The 23,461-nt window shown below is 45.9% G+C and overlaps 1 protein-coding gene across 1 annotated transcript in view; it reads right to left on the bottom strand.

Moving 5' to 3' along the window:
• TOGARAM2 (TOG array regulator of axonemal microtubules 2) overlaps positions 1–23,461 on the bottom strand; it is a 72,186-nt gene that overhangs the window by 11,809 nt on the left and 36,916 nt on the right. The window contains 8 exon segments of the mRNA XM_064294764.1: positions 1,678–1,894; positions 2,733–2,925; positions 4,508–4,599; positions 5,045–5,162; positions 11,770–11,928; positions 13,244–13,479; positions 14,382–14,487; positions 15,561–15,714. Of these exon segments, the coding sequence (XP_064150834.1) occupies positions 1,678–1,894; positions 2,733–2,925; positions 4,508–4,599; positions 5,045–5,162; positions 11,770–11,928; positions 13,244–13,479; positions 14,382–14,487; positions 15,561–15,714 (1,275 nt within the window).

Here is a 23,461-nt window from a genome sequence, read left to right as displayed (position 1 = left end):
AACCCACCTACCCTAGGGAAAACCGGGGAACTAGAAGAGATGCCTTTAGGCTGCTGAGTCTGCTTTATCACTGAATTCCAGCATCAAAAGGGCTCTTAAGAGGTCACCTAGCTCCAGACCCCAGGAAGACCATCTTCAAGTTTGGTCCAGTCTAGTCCTTTCTAATCCTTAGGTCAGTCCTAGGACCCAACTAATGACTAGAGAGGAAAACAGTCCCCCTCACACCTGGCTCCACTCTCCCCCCACTGCAGGTTCTAGCTGATGGACCAGAAGGGGCTTACCCAAAGAGACCCTGGCTAGGGGGAAAGGAAAACTACAGGCATCTTTCTGGTAGCTGCAGCCCTGCCTGAAGGTGTGGTCCAGTCACAAAGGTAATCATCCCCAGGACCCCTTTCCAGGGTGCCCAGGCCAGGTGGGCACACCTTGGCACCACGTAGAGGGGACCTGAGTCCCTGGACATTGTGAGACACCAGAATCTGCAGCCCAGAGCTCCCAAGCTCCAGCATGCTCCAGGAGGCTGGCCCTGAGGTAAAATGGGAACTAAAATACCTGGAGAGGGAAGGGTTAAGAGCGCCTCTCCCCAGAGAGGGGTGCTTAGCCTCTTCAAATAGGTAAAGACTGTTTTGCTTAGTGCAGGTTTTCCCAGTAAATCCAGGGCCTGCAGTGATTTACCAAGAGCCTTGGTTACTGGCAACAGCAATCTCACTTACCCAGAGCCGCGCTGAGAACAAGCTGTAATTTAGAGCTGGATTTATATTGTTTGTTCTACGGCAACAAACTCAGCAAATCATAAATTCCCTCTGAGATGAAGAACAGAAATTGACAATATTTATGAACTTGTGAGGCGGAGAAGGGCCTGACCAGGTCTTTGATTTGTAACTGAAACTTCTCCTGGAGGACCCAGCCAAGGACACAGTGACTGTCTAAGCCCCAGAGCTGGGTTCAGGCCAGGGGGAGGTGACAGGAGGGCGGGGTGGGTGGGCATGCCAAGAGGTGCTTCCAGCCCTGCCATAAGGATGGTCTGTGGGTGCTCAAGGAAGACGCATTCTATGCTAAAATGGGACACGCAGCAGTGAGCAAACAAAGGCAGTCCTCGGAGTCTCAGCATCTCATACTGATGCAAACCAAACATTGCTTATGAAAGCCCACAATTCTAGCCATCCGAACATACATCTACCCATATCCTACTTTCTCAAAACATGCCCCCTCCCACCCCCGCGACATTTTGAACTTGTGTTCTGTCTATGTACTGGATACACCAAAAATCACCTTGTAATCATCCACGAAGGGAATACAAGAACAGAAGGGGAGGCACCACAAATTCCACCTAACACTCGAGAATCAAGCTGTGACACTGTAAAAGCAGTGAGTCATGACCCTGGGGGAGCCACGTCCCTCATGTATACCAGGAGGTTAGACTAGATAATCTCCAGACCTCTCCCACTTCTAACCATCTAAGATGCACGGATGGCGTGACAGGGAAAACCTGCCAGCAAAGGGTCTCAGAGGTCCCAGGCTGCCCACCCCTGCTCTATGCAGCTCTGGGGGAAACATTGGGCCTGAGAACCATCCAGTGCCTTTAACCAGTCTGCTGAGTCCCAAGCGCGCACAGCGGTGTGGTGAATGGGGAGCCGGCTGCCTACCACAGCCAACCCGGGGCTGAGGCGGGAGGCTCACCCAGGCTCTCGATCATTGCATCCAAAGCAGCTGCAGCAGCGGCGTAAACCCCCGAGTTCTTGGAGTTGAGGTTGTCTGCAACAGCGACGATGATGGAGAGCAGCATGGGGTGTAAGCTCTCTTTAAGGAGGGGAATCATCTTGGCGAGAGACTCCAGTGCACACTGGTTCACTTTCTTGTTGGAATCCTGAAGCCTTGGGGTGAAAGCATCAAAGACCTATTGAGGGAACAGAAACCGAGAGCCCGGCTAGACAGGAGTCCCACACAGCCAGGTACCTTGGTGCTCACTAGCCCAACCAACTGCCCCAGCAGGGATGCCTTCTGCATCCCTGCCAGGGGTCACTTAACCTACACCAGAGCACCTCCAAAAATGAGAGGAGGAACTAGCATGTACTGAGCACCCACTGTGGGCAAAGCATCTTGTTAGCTACTCTGCACTCTTTCTTTCATCAAACGATCACAACCACCAATGAGACGTGTGTTATCATACACTCTTTACGTACATACATACAAACTGTGGCTCAAGGAGGTTAACTGACTTGCCCAGATCACACAGTAAATAGGAACCTTGAATGGTAACCTATGTCTGCTGACTCTGAGCTTGTGTCCTAACTAGCCTTACTCCAAGAAGAAGCAAGCATCTTCCCTGTGAGAGGCCTGTACCTACTCTTAACCCACCCTGCCCAACCACATGCTGTGCCCACAAAACATCATGCACTTAAATAGCCCAGAAGCAGACCCGAGGCCTAAGCCACAGCCCCCTGTACCTGTACCTCCTACCCTCCTCACCATAAATCTGCTAGAAGGATGAGAGACACCAAGGTCATCTCTGAGCAGTTTCAAGGTACCCGGCAGGAGGTAGTACTCTCGTCCCCTTGGTCACTCCAGTTAGTCATATGCTGTTACAAATGTCCACTGGACAGCAAGTACTTACCAAGCTCCCTATAAACTGGCACAGTGTCTAACCTGTTGAGAGTTTTCCGATTTGAGGTTGCAACCACAGGAGAGACGGCAGGGGGGAGGGGGGCGGCAGGCAGGGATGGAGCAGTACTCACCTGGACCAGGTTGGCAGTGATGAGCTCTGGCTTGGTCTTACAGTGCCCAAGGAGCTGCCCCACACCTTCCATCCGAGACTGATATTCCTTGGCCTCTAGCAGATGCATCAACTGCCGCAGCTGCTCCACCATTTCCACGCCACACCGCATGGAGGAACGCAACCCCATCAGCCGTGGGCCGTTGAAGCCAGGTCTGTGGGGAAGGAGCGTCTGACCCCAGCAGCCCCAGGGGATGGACACACCTCTTGTTCCATGACCATTCCCATGGACATGTGGAACAGAGACAAGAGTGTCACCTCCAGCTTAGTCCACCCCCAATTTCTCCTCTACCTGCTGCTTGGGGAACACTGGCCTTGGTGACTCTGTAAATCTCTTTTCCTCAGGGGTAACAACATGGTCACCTAGAGCCCTGTGCCCTTGTCGGGGGGGCAGGGCTGTCTCTTCCTGCTCTTTTGTTCTCTCTGTTCAAAAGATGAGTGGTAAATGGGAGGAATAAAGCTTAGCGCGAGGAGGTGGGAGCCCAAGAAAGGGTGACTGGTGCACATTTAATCAATCTTAAGAGTAGGGAAAGGTCTTGGAGGTCATCGCACCCAACCTTCTGTCCAGAGCTTAAACCCTGGCTGTCTAGCCTCTGCTCACCCTCCTCCAGCACTGGGGAAATGTTAGGGATCCTGTCCTCTTGAGTTGGAATCACATGCCCATCACATCCCCTTGCCCACTCCAACCAGCATGAGAACAGCTTCCTACAGAACCCTTATCATCTCACCCCCAGATCCAAGCTGAGGCCTTTGAGCTCATGCCTTACACATGGGCCCACACAGCCTAGTATTATTCATACTGTCATTCATCCCTATGCTCTACACTCTGCCTACTGAGGCCAGGAGCTCTGTTAGGCACCAAGAACAACGAGATGGGAGACATAGTCTTTGCCCTGGAAGAGTCACAGACCAATGGGAGTTAGGTAAGGCAACAGACTGACAGAGGAAGAACGGGGGACCTCCTGCCCACCCTGTGGACATGGGGGGAACAGGTGTCAGAGAAAGCTTCTGGAAGACGTGACAGGTGAACTCAATCTTGTAGACTAAATAAGCATGTTCCAGGCAGAGATGATACCAGGCAAAGGAACAGTGTAAGGAAAGTCACAGCAGAAAAAGAGAACACAGAGGGCAGGAAACACAGCTGCTCTGCTCCGGCTGAGAGGCTGCACAGGAGAAAGCCCAGGAAACTACTCTTGCAGAGGTGGACAGGGGGCTTCTCCGTGTGCCCTGTGGAGCACTGCACAAGGGTTTTAATCATAGGAGTGATGGTGAGATGCCTGACTGGTTTCTGATTCCTCCCCTGCACTCACCCTCCAGCCCCTCAAACCAACCCGTTCCTTCTCATCTTCTTTTGTCCCAGCTCTGTCTCCAAATTAGTCCTGGCTAACCACTCTCTGATGGTTACAGGACTCGTTGACCTAAGTTAATGGAGAAATGCTGAGCTCACACAGAAAGCCCAGCCAACAGTGCACGCCATCTGTACTAGTGGAATTGCACCCACTCAGTCCATACTGCAGCAACCAACTTCTGAAAGATGTCCCCAAGCCCAGGATTTGGTCTCTCTGAGATTTGGGATGGGGGAAAACACCCTACAAATTCAGCCATCAGTGCTGGTGACCCAACTAGGCAGCCTAGATCCACACCTCCTCCCCAGAGCCACTCTTGGCCAGGGGCAAGAGGGCCGCCTCTGTCAACAGTCTCAGATCTGGAGCCCCAGAGAGACAAGAGCAGCCATACCTCTCCTCAGGCAGCCCGTCCTCACACACCACCAGACTCCTCGACACCTTGCAGCCTTTGGCAGATGGAAGTTCATCATTACCTTCTATTCCCTTGAAAAATATACACAGAACATGAGCCAAAAGGAGTGCCCTCTGGGGAGCTATCAGACCCCCCAGGATAGACCACAACAAGAGGAACAACGCCTTCCACTCGGGAGAGCTTCAGAGGTCACAACTGAGCCTGCCATTGCCCTGGAGGTAGTCAAGGCAGGGGTCAAGGCCCCCATTTAACAGACAAAGACATGGAAACCCAGGGAGGCTCGAGAAACACAGGCAGTGGGAACCAGGGGGAGGTTCTGGTAAGCACAGGTGAAAGGAATCCCATTTTCCCACCTGTCAGGAGTCGTGGATGAAATTAAAGCCTTCTCAAGAACTGGAAGTTTAGTCTACCTACGGTATCCGCTCCCCCTTCCCTTGGCCATTGTGAGGTCGGCCAGACTCAGCTTTGATTTCCTTCTCTGGAAGAAAGAACCTACTCACACAGCACGGCACTCACCTTCTGTTTAATGGCCACCATGACCTTCCGCAAGTCATGAGATGGCAGGGACTGCTTCAGAAATGCATCAAACTTTGTGTTGGACATCAAGATATTCACCATCTTCCGGCCATAAAACCTGCCACAGAAGAAAGGGCAAGATGGAGAAATAGCCACAGAAATGCATCATAAATTTGCTTTACATCTTTACATAATTTTCCTAGTTATAGTAACAGAGTTTTCAATACTTTTTCTAATTATGAAAGTCACACCTACCCAGTTAAAAAAAAAAAAGAATAAACAGCAACCATGATGCTACTACCAAGACAAAACCACTGTTACATCTTTTTAGTCTTTTTCCTGTACATGTTTAGCTGGTATCAGAGCATAGTATATACAACTTGCATCCTGCTTTTTTTCACTTTATCATTAATCATCTTCCCATGTCATTTAAAACTCTCCACAAACATTCTTTTAGTGGCTACATAATATTCTGCTGGTTGGTAATACCAACATGTCCTGAACTTTTTCCTAGTATGGGACATTCAGAAGTTTAAGGGCACAGTGGGGCAGCAGAGGAGGGAGTAGCCAACTCTGCCTGCTGAACAGTGGTGGGTAGGAGGGGGGAATCAAGGAGGGCTTCAGAGAAGAGATGACCCTTGAGTTGGGGCTTAAAATATGAGTAGGAGTTCACATGTGGTACAGGATTAGGGAGTAAGGAGGAGGAGGAGGAGGGCCATTCCAGGATCCATAACACCAGGCGGCGCATCACCAGGCCTGTGACTGGAGAATAGTGATCAGGAGCTGGCACAGGACAACATACGCTGGAGAATAAGGTAGGACCCAGGTCCGGGAGACCTGAAAGAGGATGGCTTTAGCCTACAGGAAATGGGAAGCCAAGAAATAATGAGATTTGCATTTTAGTAAAAACGCCTCTGGCAGCAGCGTGGAGGATGGATTGGTGGGGACAAGGCTGGGGCCCAAGGGTCTTTAGGAGGCCATCATAATAGTCCAGGCAAGAAATGATGAAGACCCGAAATAAGGCAATAGAGTGGGGTTGGAAGCGGTGGCCAGATAAAACAGCCATTCAGAAGGTGAAACGGCAAGACTTGCTAACGGATTGGAGATAGATGGTAAAGATCTAGAGTTATCAGATTTCACTCAGCCTAAGACTTTTGGTTGTAAAAAGCACCATTACTTTATTTTCCAGTAGGGAAGATAAAAGACTGCCTTCACTTAAACTGCCCCACGTGTGAACGGAAATCCTCTGACATGTTATCTCAGAAACAAAAGGTACCATTACTTGTAGGTATTTTCCTTTCTGAAGTCATGTATAATACTTGGTTGTTGCTTTGCAAGAAAATGGGAATTTTAGTCATTCCTTTGACAATGAGATGTTTGCTTCATTAATATTTAACTTATGACCCACTGCTCTATTTTCATGCCTTTCACATACACAATAACTTTTCATTTCAATGCTGAATGACAGTGTCATACTTCTAAGACACTTTAAACATCAATTACATCCAACAGTTCTCCACTGAGCATCCAAACTGATTTTATAAAGTAAATCAAAGGGCTAACAAGCAAAGAAAACTCATAGTACAGTTCCTACAAAGCATATTAATTAAATAGTTTGCTTTATGGGCAATAATGACCAAGTTTGAGGATATGCAGATAATAAAACCCAACTCGTAATTGCTGCCTGGTCAACAGCAACTGTGAGATGCCTTGGATTGTAAGATACATGACAATTTCAAACACATTAAATGGGGGGGGGATGTATCTTAGAATCAAAGAAGTACTGAATTCCCCTCTTTGTGTCTTGGGTGACTCAGTAAATAATGATGACTTTTAACAATATAGTCGCTGGGTGGTACAAACAGTTCATACACTTGGCTGATAACCAAAATGTTGGAGGTTTAAGTTCACCCAGAGGTGCCGCGGAAGAAAGGCCTGGAGACCTACTTCCCAAAAAAAACAGCCATTAAAAACCCTATGGAGCACATGTAGAAATTGTTGAGTTGGTGTATATTTTTCTGTGTTACTTTCAACAACAAAAAGAAAACACTATGGAGCACAGTTCTGCTCTGACACACATGGGGTCAGGAAGAGTCTGAGTTGACTTGGCAGCAACTTGGTTAGATAACAATAGAGAGAACAAAACCAGAGAAGCAGGATTGAGAAGAAAGCAATATGTTTGTTTAGAGACACACTGCACTGAAGACGACAGTGGGACTTCCAGAGATAGGCCCTATGGAGACATTAGAGACATGAGACTACAGGGTCTGTGTTGGGTGAAGAGATTGGGAAAATTAGGGCTTGCTGGTGACTGAAGCCATGAGAAGGAATGAGACCTCTTAGGGAAAGTCAGAAGAGGGGGACAAGGACTAAAGACACACACTCTGCAGGCACCTACACTCAAAGAGCAGGCAGGGTGGAGAAATCCACCACAGAGGGATGAAGGAACCAGGAATGTGCTGTGCATGGAAAGCAGGAGGCAAAGGGTTCCAGAAAGGAAAATAAAATGTAGTCAACATTGTGCAATGTAAAAGAGAGGTCATAATTGAGAAAGATATTAGATCTGGACATAGAATTCTTAATTTCCCTCCCCCTATAGCAGTTGTTGTAAAACGTTGAGTGTATCTCTCCTGAATTTAGAGACCATATCAAGAATAGATTTGATGCATTAAACACTAATGACCAAAGATCAGAGGAGTTGTGGGTGACATCAAACATGAAGAAAGCAAAAGGTCATTAAAAAGACAGGAAAGAAGGAAAAGACCAAAATAGATGTCAGAAGAGACTCTGAAACTTGCTCTTGAACACAGAGTAGCTAAAGGAAAAGAAAGAAATGATGAACTCAAAGAGCTGAACAGAAGATTTCAAACGGCAGCTTGAGAAAACAAAGGAAAGTATTATGATGAAATGTGCAAAGACCTGGAGTTAGAAAACCAAAAGGGAAGAACACCCTCAGTATTTTTCAAGATGAAAGAACTGAAGATAAAATTTGAGCCACGAGTTGCAATAGTGAAAGATTCTATGAGCAAAATATTAAATGATGCCAGGAAGCTTCAAAATCAGGTGGAAGGAATACACAGAGTCACTATACCAAAAAGAACCGATTGACATTCAGTCATCTCAGGCGGTAGCATATGATCAAGAACTGATGGTACTGAAGGAAGAAATTCAAGCTGTACTGAAGGTATTGTTCTGAAGGCTCCAGGAATTGACAGAACACCAATTAAGATACTTCAACAAACTGATGCAACGCTGGAAGCTCACTCGTCTGTGCCAAGAAATTTGGAAAACAGCCATCTGGTCAACTGACTGGAACAGATCCGTATTTTACCTATTCCAAAGAAAGATGGTGCAACAGAATACAGAAATTATTGAATAATATCACACACAAGTAAAATTTCGCTGAAGATCATTCAAAAGCAGTTGCAGCAGTACATCGACAGAAAGCTGCCAGAAACTCAAGCCCAATTCAGAAGAGGACATGAAACAAGGGATACCATTGCTGATGTCAGATGGATCTTGGCTGAAAGCAGAGAATGCCAGAAATGTTTACCTGTGTTTTATTGACTACGCAAAGGCATTCAACTGTGTGGATCATAACAAATTACGAATAACATTGTGAAGACTGGGAATTCCAGAACACTTAAATGTGCTTATGAGGAACCTATACATAGACCAAGAGAAGGTCATTCAGACAGAATGAGGGGATACTGTGTGGTTTTAAATCAGGAAAAGTGTGCGTCAAGGTTGTATTCTTTCACCATACTTATTCAATCTGTATGCTGAGCAAATAATCTGAGAAGCTGGACTATATGAAGAAGAATGTGGCATCAGGGTTGGAGGAAGACTCATTAACAACATGCGTTATGCAGATGACACAACCTTGCTTGCTGAAAGCAAACAGGACTTGAAGCATGTACAGATGAAGATCAAAGTCTACAACCCTCAATATAGATTACACCTCCACATAAAGAAAACAAGAATTTTTACAACGGGACCAATAAGCAACATCACGATAAATGGAGAAAAAATTGAAGTTGTCGAGGATTTCATTTTACTTGGATCCACAATCAATGCCCATGGTAGCAGCAGTCAAGAAATCAAGACATACTACACTGAGTAAATCTGCTGCAAAGCAAAGATGTCACCTTGAAGACTAAAGTGTGCCTGACCGAAGCCATGGTATTTTCAATTGCCTCATATGCATGCAAAAGCTGAACAATGAAGAAGGAAGACTGAAGAAGAGTTGATGCATTTGAATTATGCTGTTGTCAAGAGTATTGCCGGAGGAACAAACAAATATGTCTTGGAAGAAGTACAGCCAGAATAGTCTTCAGAAGTGAAGATGGTGAGACTTCATCTCATGTACTTTGAACATGTTTATCAGGAAGGACCAGTCCCTGGAGAAGGACATCATCCTTGGTCAAGTAGAGGATCAGCGAAAAAGAAGGAAGACCATCAACAAGATGGACTGACACAGTGGTTGCAACAATGGACTTAAACGCAGCAATGATTGTGAGGATGGTGCAGGACTGGGCAGTGTTTTGTTCTGCTGTACGTAGGGTCGCTATCAGTTGAACCAACTCTATGGCACCTAATAACAACAACACAACAATTAAAGGAGTCCCTGAGTGGTATAGATAGTAAACATGCTTGGCTGCTAACTGAAAGATTGATGGTTCAAGTCTGCTCAGAGGCACCTTGAGGCCTGTTTATCTACTTCAAAATATCAGCCATTGAAAAACCTATACAGCACAGTTCTACTTTGATACACAGGGGGTCAGCATAAGTTGGAGTCAACTTGATGGCAACTGGTACAAACAAATCAAGGCCCTACTTCTCCACCAATATTCCCCATTTCAGTAAATGGCACCGTCATTCACTCAGTCATTTAGTTTAAAAACTTAAGAGTCATTTTCAATCGCTCTTTGAAAGCCTCACACTCATATCGTGTTGGCTCTGCCTTCGAAATATACCCTAAATCCACCCACCGCTCTCCTTAGCCCCATCCTATAGCCCCTCTTGCTTGGGCTGTGGAGCAGCCATTTCACTGCCCCACCCCCTTCTCATCCTCCCCAACTATCAATCCTCCATGGAGCAGTTAGTGATTTAAAAAAAAACCAAAAGGCTAGCAAGCATATAAAGAAATGCTCAAAATCATTAGCAATCAGAAAGCACTCTGACACAACAACGAGTTATTAGCTTTACCCATTATACTGGCAGAGGTTAGAAAACCAGGCATTGCCACACGTTGGGAGGCTGAGATGTAGGACCTCATGCACAGCTGGAAAGGGCAGTCCGGGCAGCACCCTGGAAGCTCCTGGTAGAATGCCTGCCCCTGACCCAGCAGATCTGCTCATGACCTCTGCCCAAAGACATCTCACTTGGCTCCTAAGGGGACCTGCAGGGAGAGGTTACACCGGCACTACTTGCAGCGGTGAAGGACAGAAGATACACCATGCACAGCAGCCCCCTAGGGCTTCCCACTAGGACTGTACTCCGTGTGAATACACAACACAGCATCAGTGTGGATGGCATCCCCTGGAGTGTGGCAGAGTGTCCAGTGAGAATGCGGATGGGAAGAAAGGGGCTAGGCATACATACTGGCATCCAACCAGACACAATGACAGTATGCCATGAACTGAGAGGTATGACAACTGAACCCCAATGCTTGCTTGTGGGGCCAATCAATCAGAACCTGTCACTGTCATGCTTAAAACCCCCTAATACCCTTATGGCAAAGTGGTTAAGAACTCAGGCTGTTAACCAAAAGGTCAGCAGTTCCAATCTACCAGCCACTTCTTGGAGACCCTATGCGGCAGTTCTACTCTGTCCTATAGGCCACTATGAGTTGGAATCGACTCGACAGCAAACAACAACTATACCTTCCCATGCTCCTACTAAGAAATCCAGTGGCTTCCCATCACATCCAAGCCAAAATCCCAACTCCTGACTATCGCCCAGAGGCCCTCCATGACCTAGCCCTGCCCACCTCTCTGCTTCATCACCTACCACTTCCCTCACTCGCCTCTGCCTTTCTCATCTTTGAACAACAAGTTTATTCACACTTCAGGGTCTCTGTACTGTTTCTATTTCCTGGAACTCTCTCACCTCAGATCTTCAAAGGGCTGGCTCCTCCAAGTGATTCAGTTCTCCTCACAGATGTCACTCTTCAGTAAGACCTTACCCTGCCCCAATCTAAAGTACCCCCACCTCACTCATTACATCTTCCTGGTATTTTCTTTTATTTCCCTTATCTGTATCTAAAATTATCCTAATTTGTTTATCTGTCACCCCAATTAGGAGGTAAGCTCCAAAAGAACAGGGGTCTAATGTTACTTATTCATGGTTGTATCAACAATCAATAAAAGAGTGGTCATTAAATACCTCCCGAACGAATGAATGAATGAATAGTCTTATAGAGAGTGGAGCTATGGTGGGATAAGAACAAGAGCAAGATTGCAATGGGTTTAGGATGAATGCAAGGTTAGAAATTTGAGGCAGGGAGAATTTACCATTCCCCAAATGGTCTTGGCTATGATGGTGGGGCGAGGGGTGGGACAGTAGCCAGAAGGAAAGAACACGGCTTCCATACATCCAACTGTATCCTGTATGATCCCAGGAAGCTGAGTTGTGAGGGCCCAGGCCCATCTACACCTGGATGCCTTGTCTGCTCTGGGACTGGCCAGTGGCAGCAGCCCCCAGCCCCCTAGCTCTGCCATCACCTGGTGTCCTGGTTGGAGTCCTGGGCCAGCCTCACCAAGTTGTGCACCAGCATGTCTGTGCTGTCCCTGGTGCCAGAGAGAAGCTTCTCGGCGCCAATGTTCTCCAAGACAGTTGAGAGGTGCTCAGCAGTACATTTCCGGACTGAAGGGTTTCGGTGGCTGAAGGGAAACACAGCACAGCCAAGAGGTCACACTCCTCCTCCTCTGAGTATGGTCCCCCCCACCCCCCACCTCCCACCTCGCCCCACCCTGCCCCCCCACCCCCACCCCCCCACCAGCAACATTAGCATCTGAATCAGAATCTGCATTTTAGTGGGACGGGGGTGTTCATATGCACAAAGCCCTGTTGAAGGATCCCCTGACACCTGACCCTGGTTCTTAGTGACAAGGGTCGGTAGTGAGCAGGTTGGTAGTGCTGAGTACCCTTACCCCTTACCTCTTACCAACCCCATGAGCTACTACTAGTGTCATCATTTTGCTGATGAGGAAGCTGAGGCAAAGGAAGGAATCCAGGAAAAGGTGCAACTGATTCCCCCACGTCAATAATAGCCTCAGTACCACTCAATAAACGTTAGGGATCTCTAAGTGCTCCTACATGAAATCAATTTGTTTACTCCTCACAACGCTATTATTACCCCCATTTTACACATGAGGAAACAAGGCACAGAGAAATTAAGTACCCTCACCCTCCCCACCATGCCACTGCAATTAGCAAGGGTCTGCTGGGCTGTATCAGGGAAGCCTCATAGAGAAATGTGATGACTGGCTTCCTGGGGTTGAGAGTTGTTTTGCCCTGTGGGAGAAAGGGCTTGGGAACCTTTTGGTTTTGGTTTTTTCTTAAAAGGAAAGCAAATCTGGGTACAAAAAGGTCCCAATAGTAGCCAAGGATCCTCCTCCACCCCCAGGAGGTGAAGCAGCGCCAGCTGCTAGCTGAAGTGTTAGAATCAATCATGCCTTGCTCTCCTCACTAGCCCAGGTTTCATCAGAAAGGAACACTCTCCTCTGGGAGAAGGGCAGGCCACCTAGACAGCCCAGGGGTGGGGGGTTACCGCCCATTGTGTGTCCTCCCCCAACCAACCCTCCCCCGCCTCCACCTTGGAGCAGAGCAGCACAGCACCTCTCTTCCAGCCTGGAGCTCAGGCCTGCCCTGAGCTCATCCCCTTCCTCCTCTCCTTCTGGCCCAGGAAAGGTGAGGGGCCCCCAGGAAGCAGGGGTCTTCCTCCCTCAACTAAAGATGTGAGGTGCTTGCTGCAAAGCCTGAGGTGGGGTCCCTTCTTCATTCTAATCCACCACTATTGCCTCTTCCTTCACAACCAACCCTTCTATTGCCTTGCTTTCCTGCCTCCCCTTCCCTTTCCAGCCATCTCTCCCTTCCTCCAGCCTTCACCCACCTCCCTCCTCCTCTCCCTCCCCAGGACCCCTGCCTGCCTCATCTTCCCTGACCACCCCAGCCACAAATAAGGGCAGCACATACTAGATGCCAGCTGTGGTGAGGGCCACTAGGGAGCGGGCAGGGGTCACATGCTCCACCATGGCCCCCAGCGACCGGTTAGCTGCTCTCTGGATGAACTCGCTGGTGTTACCCATCTTCTGGAGCAAGCAGCGGGCGATCTCCTCGGCCTCCTGGTCCATGTTCTTCTTCAAGGCCTGGAAGAGGTCTCCCAGGGTGCTGATGGCCAGGCGGGACACCTTGGAGCGGAGGTTGGTGACCTAGGAGAAAAAGGGGAGAGGGCCCTCCAGGATTGCTGGTCCCTGCCAAGGGCTCCGGAAGATACATAGAATGGGGCCTCGCCACCCCCTCCAGCCACCTTCCCCTCACCCCAGGCCCAGCCCTGGCCAAACTGGAAATGAAAACCTTGCAGCTCTTGGCAAAATGGCCTCATTAAAATAAAACTACTATTATTGTTATCATCATTATTACTAATTCTATCATTTTATTACCTGAAATTTAGACGACACTTGATCATCAAAATACTTTTACAAATAATATCCCATTCAACCTCCATAACTACTGTGAAAGTGGAAATATGACATTCATTTCGCAGAAGAAACCGAGACCCCAGGCCACATGCAGGAAGGGGCAGAGCTGGGAAGAGCCAGGTCTTTGTCTGCCAAGGCAGAGTCCTCTGTATTCCTAACTTCCCCCACTCAGCAGCCTGATCCCAGGGATGGGGCCCAGCCTCCACATGTGATAAAATGTATCTCAATGCTCTCCCAGGCCCAGCCCAGGCCAAGCCTCAGGCCCCTGAGAGAAAGGCCTTGGGAAATGTTACAACTAGTCCTGAAACTGGGGATCTGGCCCACAACACTCCACCCCTCCTCAGGCATTTTGAGTACAGATGACAACACAGAACTGTGACAACTGGGCATACCAGTACCCAAAGATTATAAATAAGTAGACCCCAGGACTCAGTTTTCCAGTTTTCTGAGAAATGGGTGGCTACCTCCCATCTCAGTGGCAGGGGGCTAAGAAACAAGCAGGGGACACCTGTGCTCTGCGGAGCCATAGGCCCTGCTATAGCTGCTGTGTAGCCCACACTGAGCTGAGGTTGCACCAGGGATGAGGGAGGGGTTGGGGAACACACAGTGCACAGCTCTCGGGGATGACTCACCTCGCCGGTGACGGCCAAGGACACATCATGCAGCCTCCCAGCGAGGACCTCCGAGTGGCAAGCCGCCAGGCGCTGGATGCTCACCAGGCCCTTCTCTTTCATCTGCCTGAGAAGCAAGTCCAGGCCCTGTCACAGGTGGGCACGGAGGCACCCAGTTCCCTCTGCAGGTGAGGGGCAGCCCACATTACCACCTCACCCTCCCCCATGGCAGGGTGAGATTAGATATCCTCAGAGACAAGGATTTCCTCTGTAACACTCTGACCTGCCTAAAGTCATGGTGGTTGTTGTTGTTGTTGTCGTTGTGTGCCTCATAGGGTGCCTAGAAATCTTTAAGAAGCAAATTGCCAAGTCTTTCTCCCACGGGGTGGCTGGTGGGTTCCAGTGGCCGATCTTTTGGTTATCAGCCGAGCTCTGAACCATTGCACCACCAGGGCTCCTGACTGAAGTCATTATAGTTTAGTAAAAGTCATTTCATGAGGACTCTGGTTCACCCTCAGCTTTGGCAGTGCTGGTATCAGAGCCCACTCCTGGCACCTGGGCCTGTGCTTAACACAAGCCAGTACCCACATGGTCAAGCCTTCAAGAGCAGGGGCTGGCTTGAAGAGTAAAGAGTGAAGAGCAGGGAGGGCTTCCCACAAATGTTCTGAACCCCATGTCCACACCAGCCCAGTGGGAGGAATTCTCAGAGCGGATTAAATTTGACTCAGAATAAAGGGCTGTGACTTTTCTTTAACCACTGCTGTGGAGTCAAATTCATACTTGCCATACCTGGCTCGGAAACCCAGGTAGTGTAGTAGTTAAGTGCTACGGCTGCTAACCAAAGGGTCGGCAGTTCAAATCCACCAGGTGCTCCTTGGAAACTCTATGGGGCAGTTCTACTCTGTCCTATAGGGTCGCTATGAGTCGGAATCGACTTGACGGCAGTGGTTTTGGCTTTTTTTTTTTAATACCTGGCTCAGGTGAGCCACAGAGCAGTGCACAGGGCTGCTTAGAAGGACTCTGGGCAAACACAGGAAGCTAGAGACAAACCCCCATTCCAGCCACTACACATGCACGTATGCACACACACTCCCCAGGAACCAGAGCCTGGGAGTAGGAAGCACAGGGCAGCTGGGAGGCAAGAGCGAAACTCTGCCCCAGGCCATGGTGCATTGGACACGGCGGAAGGTGTCTCCTTACCAGTCGCTGCTGTTGAGGCACTGTAGGGCATCCGTCAACTCCAGTTCTGGGTTCGAGAAAGGCCTCAACTCTTTAAAGGCTCTAAGATCCAACTCTTCCTCCTCTTCTTCCCATTCAGGAGACCCCAAAGTGAGCACCGCAGGTAATGAGTTAGCTACGCTCATGAAAAAGAAAAGAAATACAGCAGGTCTCACCCAGGTGGACCGGCAAGAGCCCGGGATTGCTGCTTCTTCCGCAGCCTCAGCACTCAGGCCTGGCCTGCAGCACTTGACAAGCTCTCTAACAAGAGGAGAACGCAGAGGGCAAGGGGCGGGGACGGCTGTGAGGCCACTCCCTGGGAGCCAAGGAGACTAAATCTCTACCTTTTGCTAACTTTTCCATTCCCCCATTGCCAACCTGATTATTTCATTATAAGCAGAAAGACTGGTTTGTGACATGCTGCTTGATGCCATGGGACCAAGCCTACCAAGTCATTCACCCACTTCCGATCCTGCTGTATCCGTGGTTAGAGTGAGGCCCAGGAAGTCTGTCAGTGAGGAACTCTAGGGCCTCTGCTCACTCTGGCAGCATTCTAACTTCATTCAGACCCAGGAGCCTGTGTTGTCAGCTTCTTCTCCTTTCCCCCCACTATCCATCCTTTTGTGAAATTGCCTGTGAGTGAGGAAGTGGTCCAAAGGCAGATGGCTGGAGGAAGGCAAAGGCACTGCAAAAGGCACTGACAAGACATGGGATATCTAACCAGCACCCACATGGTCAAGATGGGGCCCCACATCTAGAGACCAACACTGAGCAGGGATATTACTAAAAACTCAATTCATGTTTCTAGGCTCTCCTTCCTTGGGGACAGATGCCAGGATCATAAAATCTCAGAATAAGAACAGAAAGGGAATTTAGAGGCCGTTCCTTAGTTCAATACCCTAGTGACACATCAGTGGCCCAGGAAGGCTGGGGGATCCTCCCACGGTCCCTCAGCTACTCTGTCAGCAGAGCCAGGACAAGAAGATCCCCTTCTCTGAGCCAAGAGCTCTCGCTACCACATCTCACTTTCTAACTAGATCTCTTCAGAGGTTCACCTCCACTGGGATGGTTTTTACTAATGTATACCCAAGAGGCCCGGAGAATCTAAGTTGAGAGGCCATCCTTTCTTTAAAGCCAAGACACAAAGTCACATTCCTAGATTCTCTTCTCAGCTCTGCTACTGGTGTGTGAAAGTCCCTAATCAGCCCTTCAGTTCACCCTCTGGTGTGTAAGAGGCGACATCTAACCTCCATGTCCTTCCCTGGAATACACAGACATGAATTTGATGTTGTCTGTGACTCCCACAAAAAAGGCATTGGTATTAGAGAGAGAGCAACCCACCCTCCTACCACCCGGCCCTGCCTCAACCTCACCTTCTCCTCTGTGTGGATTGAACTGTTTTCCCCCCCCAACCCCCCACAAAATATGTACTGAAGTCTTGGTCCCTGTACCTATGGATGTGACCCTGTTTGGAAATAGGGTTTTTCATTTATGTTAATGAGGTTACACCAGAGTAGAGTGGGCCCTAAACCTAATCACTTTTGAGTTATAAAAAAGAGCAGGATAGACAGAGAGAGACACACAGGAGGATATGCCATATGAAGACACACACACACACACACGCACACGGCAGACGCAGCTACAAGCCCAGAAACGTCAAGGATTTCCACAGCTACTAGAAGCTGACGTAGACAAAGAAGGACCTCCCCCTAGAGCCATACCCCAAATTAGGACGTCTAGCCTCCTGAACTATGTTTTAAGGCCCGACTTGGGGTGTTTCAGTTACTGCAGCACTAGGTAACTAAGATGCTTCCAATGGCATTCAGTATCCATCTAGGTTTAAAGACAAACACACAAAAGGCACCAGCAGAGGGAACTCCAGCCTCTAGTCTCTTGAGGGCCGGGTTTGTGTTTGCCTATGCCCACCTCTACCCCTGACAGCTCACATTTCAATAATTAATACCTTTGGAGCCCATAATTTCCATTCTGGGACTATATCCTAAGGAAATAATCCCTGATAGGGAAAATGTTCTTTGCATACAAGGAACAGAAGGACTTGAGCAGACCCAGCTGAGTTCACCTAAAGCAACCCCTTCTCCCGTGAGGAGCAAGACTGTCACAGAATTTATTAAGAAAATCAGGACAACCAAGTGAACCATCCTGAAATTCTGTCCTTTCCAGCCAGACCCAAGAGTAGAATCAGGCGCAAATTATCAAGCAACTTTATGTGATTCTTTGTTCACCATCAGGAGAGAGAAGAAGATTCAAATTCAGCCTCCAGTGAGGGTGTGAGAGGTGAATGTTGGTTTTTTGTTTTGTTTTGTTTTGTTTACTGTGCATCAGGTGAAAGTTTACAGAGCAAATTAGATTCCCATTCCATAGTTTGTACATAAAGCGTTTCATGGCCTTGGTGTCATTCTCCACAATGTGTCAGTACTCTCCTCATTTCTGTCCTGAGTTCCCCATTTCCTTTCGTCCTAGTTTTCTACCCGTCCCTTCCTTCTGATCTTTGTGTTTGGGCAAATATTGGCCTTTTGATCTCATATAGTTGATTGTTCTAAAGAGCACGTCCCTCTCAGCTGTTATTGTTGATTTTATTGACTTGCCTATTGTTTCTGTGGAAGGTGGTCTCTGGGAATGGCTCAGGGCTTCCTCCAGTCTCTGTCAGATTAGTAAATCTGGTCTTTTTTGTAAGTTTGAATTTTTGTTTTACATTTTTCTTCGACTTTGTCCAGGACCGTCTATTGTGATCACAGTCAGAATAGTCGGTTGTAGTAGTCGGGTACCATCTAGTTCTTCTGGTCTCGGGGTCATGTAAGCTGTGGTTCATGTGGTCCTTTAGTCTTTTGGACTTATTGCTCCCCTCAGCCTTTGGTTTTCTTTACTCTCCTTTGCTCTAGATGGGAAGAAATAAATACCTGTATCTCACATAGCTGATCACAAGCTTTTAAGGCCCCAGGTGCTACTCATCACAGTAAGATACAGAACATTGTCTTTATGAACTATGATGTCCCCTGAGTCTATGGTCCTTTGCCTTCAAGCCTAAGAACTTCATCCCACGAGATGTTTGGTTATGGCTGAGAGGGTTCCCTGACTGTGCCCCTTGTATGCTCTATTGCCTATATTGATATATGAGGAGCACCAGCAGTCATATATGTAGAAATACCCACCACCAAGCCTGTTATCTGCTGGTGGGTGTACTCCCTTACACCCCCCCCCCCACGCACCTCTTGGCATATCTATGTCTCCATTTGTTAACTCTATCGTTGCAGGATTGTCTATGCCATGGTAGTTACCAAAAAAACCAAACCCAGTGCTGTCGAGTCGATTCCTACTCAAAGCGACCCTGTAGGACAGAGTAGAATTGCCCCGTAGAGTTTCCAAGGAGTACCTGGCGGATTTGAACTGCCGAAGCTTGGGTTAGCAGCTGTAGCACTTAACCACTACGCCACCAGGGTTTCTGTAGTTACCATAAAAAGTTGTCCTTTATTCCTGCATTCCTCTCAGTGTCTTCTCTTGCCTTGGTCATGTTGTGCTGACTTCTCCCACATTGTGTACTGCCTTTCCCTGTACCAATTTTAACATGTGTCTTCTATCTATTTGGTAATTTTCCCTTCGTTCCCCTCCCATCCCTGGTAACCATCAAAGAATTTCTTTTTATGTGTGTGTGTATAAACTCTTTGTTGTTACTTTATAATAGTGGTCTCATACAGTACTGGTGCTTTGTAATTGACTTATTTCACTCAGCACAATGTCCTCCAAATGCATCCATATTGTGAGATATTTCACAGATTCATTATTATTCTTTATCGTTACATAGCATTCCATTGTGTGTAGGTACCACAGTTAATCCATTCATCTGTTGATGGGCACTTAGGTTATTTTCATCTTTTTGCTACTGTGAATAATGCTGAAATGAACATGGGTGTGCATATGTCTACTTGTCACAGCTCTTGTTTGTTTAGGGTATATACCTAGGAGTGGGATTGCTGGATCATATGGTATGTCTCTCTCTAGCTTCTTGAGGAAGTGCCATATCATTTTCCAAAATGGTTCTACCATTTTACATTCCCATCAGCAGTGTATAAGAATTCCAATCTCCCCACAACCTCACCAACATTTGTTATTTTCTGTTTTTTTTTTTTTTTTTAATTAGCACCAGTAATGGGGTGAGATGGTATCTCATTGTAGTTTTCATTTGCATCTTTCTAATTGCTAATGATGGCTAGTGTTTCTTCCTATGTTTGTTAGCTGCCTGAATGTCTTGTTTGGTGAAGTGTCTGTTCATATCCTTTGCCCATTTTTGAATTGGATTGTTTGTTTTTTTATTGTTGAGGTGTTGAAATTTTCTATAAATTTTAGAGATTAGACCTTTGTTGGATATGTCATAGCCAAAACTTTTTTCCCAGTCTGTAGGTTCTCTTTTTACTCTTTTGAAGAATTCTTTTGTTTGAGCCTAAGTGTTTAATTTTTAGGAGGTCCCACTTATCTAGTTCATCTTCTGCTGTGTGCATTTTTAGTTTTGTTTGGCATTCTATGTATGCCATACATTAGGGCCCCTACTTTGTCCTCCAAGATCTTTATAGTTTTAGATTTTATATTTAGGTATTTGATTAATTTTGAGTTCATTTTTGTATACTGCGTGAGGTATAGGTCCTATTACATTTTTCTACAGAAAGATTGTGTGAGGTACTACACACAATTCAGTTTTGCCAGCACCAGTTGTTGAAGAGACTGTCTTGTCCCCACTAAATGGACTTTGGCCCTTTGTGGAAGATCAATTGTCCATGGGTGGATGAATTTACATCTGGGTTCGCAATTCTATTCCATTGGTCTATGTGTCTGTCATTGTACCGGTACCAGGTTTTTTTTTTGACTACCATGGCTGTATAGTAGGTTTGAAGGTCAGATAGCATGAGGTCTCCTACTTTCTTCTTTTTCAATAATGCTTTACTTATCCAAGGCCTCTTTCCTTTCCATATAAAGCTGGTGATTAGTTTTTCCATCTCAAGAATGCTGTTGGAATTTGGATCAGGATTACATCGCATCTGTAGATTGCTTTGGATAGTACTGACATTTTCACAATGTTAAATCTTCTTATCCATGAGCATGGTATGTTTTACCACTATGTAGTTCTTTTTGTTTCTTACAGTAGTGTTTTGTAGTTTTCTTTGCATAGAAAACTGTTTACATTTATTCCTAAGTACTTTATCTTTTTAGGGGCTATTAAAAATGGTATTGTTTTTGTGATTTCCATTTCAAAGTTCTGTCTGTTGGTGTTTAGGAATCTAACTGATTTTTGTATATTGATCTCATATCCTACTACTTTGCTGAATCTTTCCATTAGTTCCAATAGCTTTCTTGTGGAATCTTTAGGAAATTCTATGTATAGTAACATGTCATCTGTGAACAGAGAGAGTTTTACTTCTTCCTTACCAATTTGTATACCTTTATTTCATTTTCTTGAATTATTGCCCTAGCTAGGACTTTCAGTACAATGTTTTTTAAGAGTGGTGATAAAGGAAACTCTTGTCTAGTTCCCATCCACAGTAAAGGATCAGTGAAAAAGAGGAAGACCCTCAAGGAGGTGGATTGACACAGTGGCTACAACAACGGGCTCAAGCATAATGACAATTGTGAAGATGGCACAAGATCAGGCATTTTTTTGGTCTGTTGTAATAGGGTTGCTATGAGTCGGAACCAACTCAACAACATCTAACAACACAGCAACAGAATTTTGTTGAGAATTTTTGTGTCTATATTCATGAAGGATATTGGTCTATAAATTTTTTTTTTTTCTTGTGGTGTCTTTGCCTGGCTTTAGTATCAGAGTTATGCTGGCTACATAGAGTGAGTTCAGGAGTATTCCTTCCTTCTCTATGTTCTGAAATAGTTTGAGTAGGTGTGGGCTTTTCTCTGAATGTTTGGTAGAATTCTCCAGTGAAGCCATCTAGCCCAGGGCTTTTTTTTTTTTTTTTGGTGGCGGTGGGGGAGGGAAGTTGGGAGTTTTTTTAATTACCTCTTCAATCTCTTTTGTTATGGGCCTGTTCAGTTTACCTACCTCACTTTGTGTTAGTTTAGGTCGGTAGTGTGTTTCTGGAAATTTGTCCATGCCCTTTAGATTTTCAAATTTGTTGGTGTACAATTTTTCATAGTATTCAGTTATGATCTTTTTTATTTCACTTGGTTCTGTTGTTATACCACCCATCTCATTTCTTATATGAGTTGTTTGCTTCCTCTCCTGCTTTTATTTTGTGAATTTGGCCAGTGGTTTGTTGATTTTATTGATCCTTTCAAAGAATCAAGTTCTGGTCTTGTTGATTCTTTCTATTATTTTTCTGTTTGCTAATTTATTTCTGCTCTAATCTTTATTATTGCCTTTTTTCTAGTGCCTGTGGGCTTCTTTTGCTGCTCTATTTGTTCAAGTTGTAGGGTTAATGTTTTGATTTTGGCCCTTTCTTCTTTTTTGATGTGTGCATTTATTGCTATAAATTGTCTTCTGAACACTGCTTTTGTTGTGTCCCAAAGGTTTTGGTAAGAAGTGTTTTCATTCTCATTTGATTTTAGGAATTTTTGGATTCTGTCTTTGATTTCTTCTATTACCCAGTGGATTTTAAGCAAGGTGTTATTCAATTTCCATGTATTTGATTTTTTTTTCCCCTTGCTCTTCTTGTTAATGATTTCAACATTTATAGCATTGTGATCAGAAAAAATGCTTTGTATTATTTTGATGCTTTGGATTTTATTGAGGCTTGCGTTGTGCCCTAAAATGTGGTTTATTCTGGAGAACGATCCATGTGTGTTGGAAAAGAATGTATACTTTGCCGCTGGTGGGTGAACCGTTCTGTATACGTCTATGAAGTCAAGTTGGTGATTGTGGCAATTGGCTCTTCTGTGTCTTTGTTGCATTTCTTTCTAGTTGACCTGTTCTTCACCAAAAGTGGTGTGTTGAAGTCTCCTACTATTTCTCTTTTCAATGCTGTTAGAGTTTGTTTTATGCATTTCGATGCCCTGTCATTGGGTGTGTATATATTTTTTATGGTTATGTCTTCTTGGTGAATTGAGCCTTTGATCATTATATAATGCCTTTCCTTGTCTTTTGCGATGGATTTTGCCTTAAATTCTGTTTTATCAGAGATTAACATGCCACTCCTCTTTTTTGGTTACTGTTTGTTTGATATATATTTTTTCTATTCACTGGTTTTTAGCTTATTTATATGTTTGTGTCTAAGATGTGTCTCTTGTAGACAACATATTGATGGGTCATCTTTTTTTATCCACTCTGTCTTTGACTGGTGCATTTAACTCATTTACATTTAGTGTGATTATCAATAGGTACAAATTAACTCCTGTCATTTTGTTATCCTTTTTTTGCGTGTGTGGTGTTGACAGTGTCTTTGTTCCCCTTGCTTTTCTGTACTGAGTTCTTTTTGCTTATGGAGTTTCTTTTCTTTTCCTTCATTGTTGTTGATTTTCTGTTTATTGAGTCTTCATGGCTTTCTTCTTCATTTCTTTTTTTTGGCAAATAGGATTATTAATTTTCTTTGTGATTACCCTGAAATTTACCTTCATCTTCCTAGGTTTAAAACAGTCTGTTATATCTTGATATTGCCTTGACTCCCTCTCCACGTGGAAGTTCTGTAACTACACCATTTATTCCCTCTTTTATTTTGAAGTTGTTGTCATTTACAGATTGACATTTCTAGTTCCCTCTTTTTCCATCTTGTAGCTTTAATTTATTTTTGAGAATTCTTTGTCTTCGTTGGTATTTGGGTGACACTTAATGTGTCTTAATCTCAGGTTGTTGTCTTGCGTTTTTGTTTCTCTGACCAAAGGATTCCCTTTAACATTTCTTGTAAGGGTAGTCTGGCTTTTACAAATTC

This window comes from Loxodonta africana, chromosome 12 (assembly GCF_030014295.1).
Source record: "Loxodonta africana isolate mLoxAfr1 chromosome 12, mLoxAfr1.hap2, whole genome shotgun sequence".
NCBI lineage: Eukaryota > Metazoa > Chordata > Mammalia > Proboscidea > Elephantidae > Loxodonta > Loxodonta africana.
Note: the sequence above shows the minus strand (reverse complement) of the source record. Positions and strands in the feature narration are given on the sequence as shown.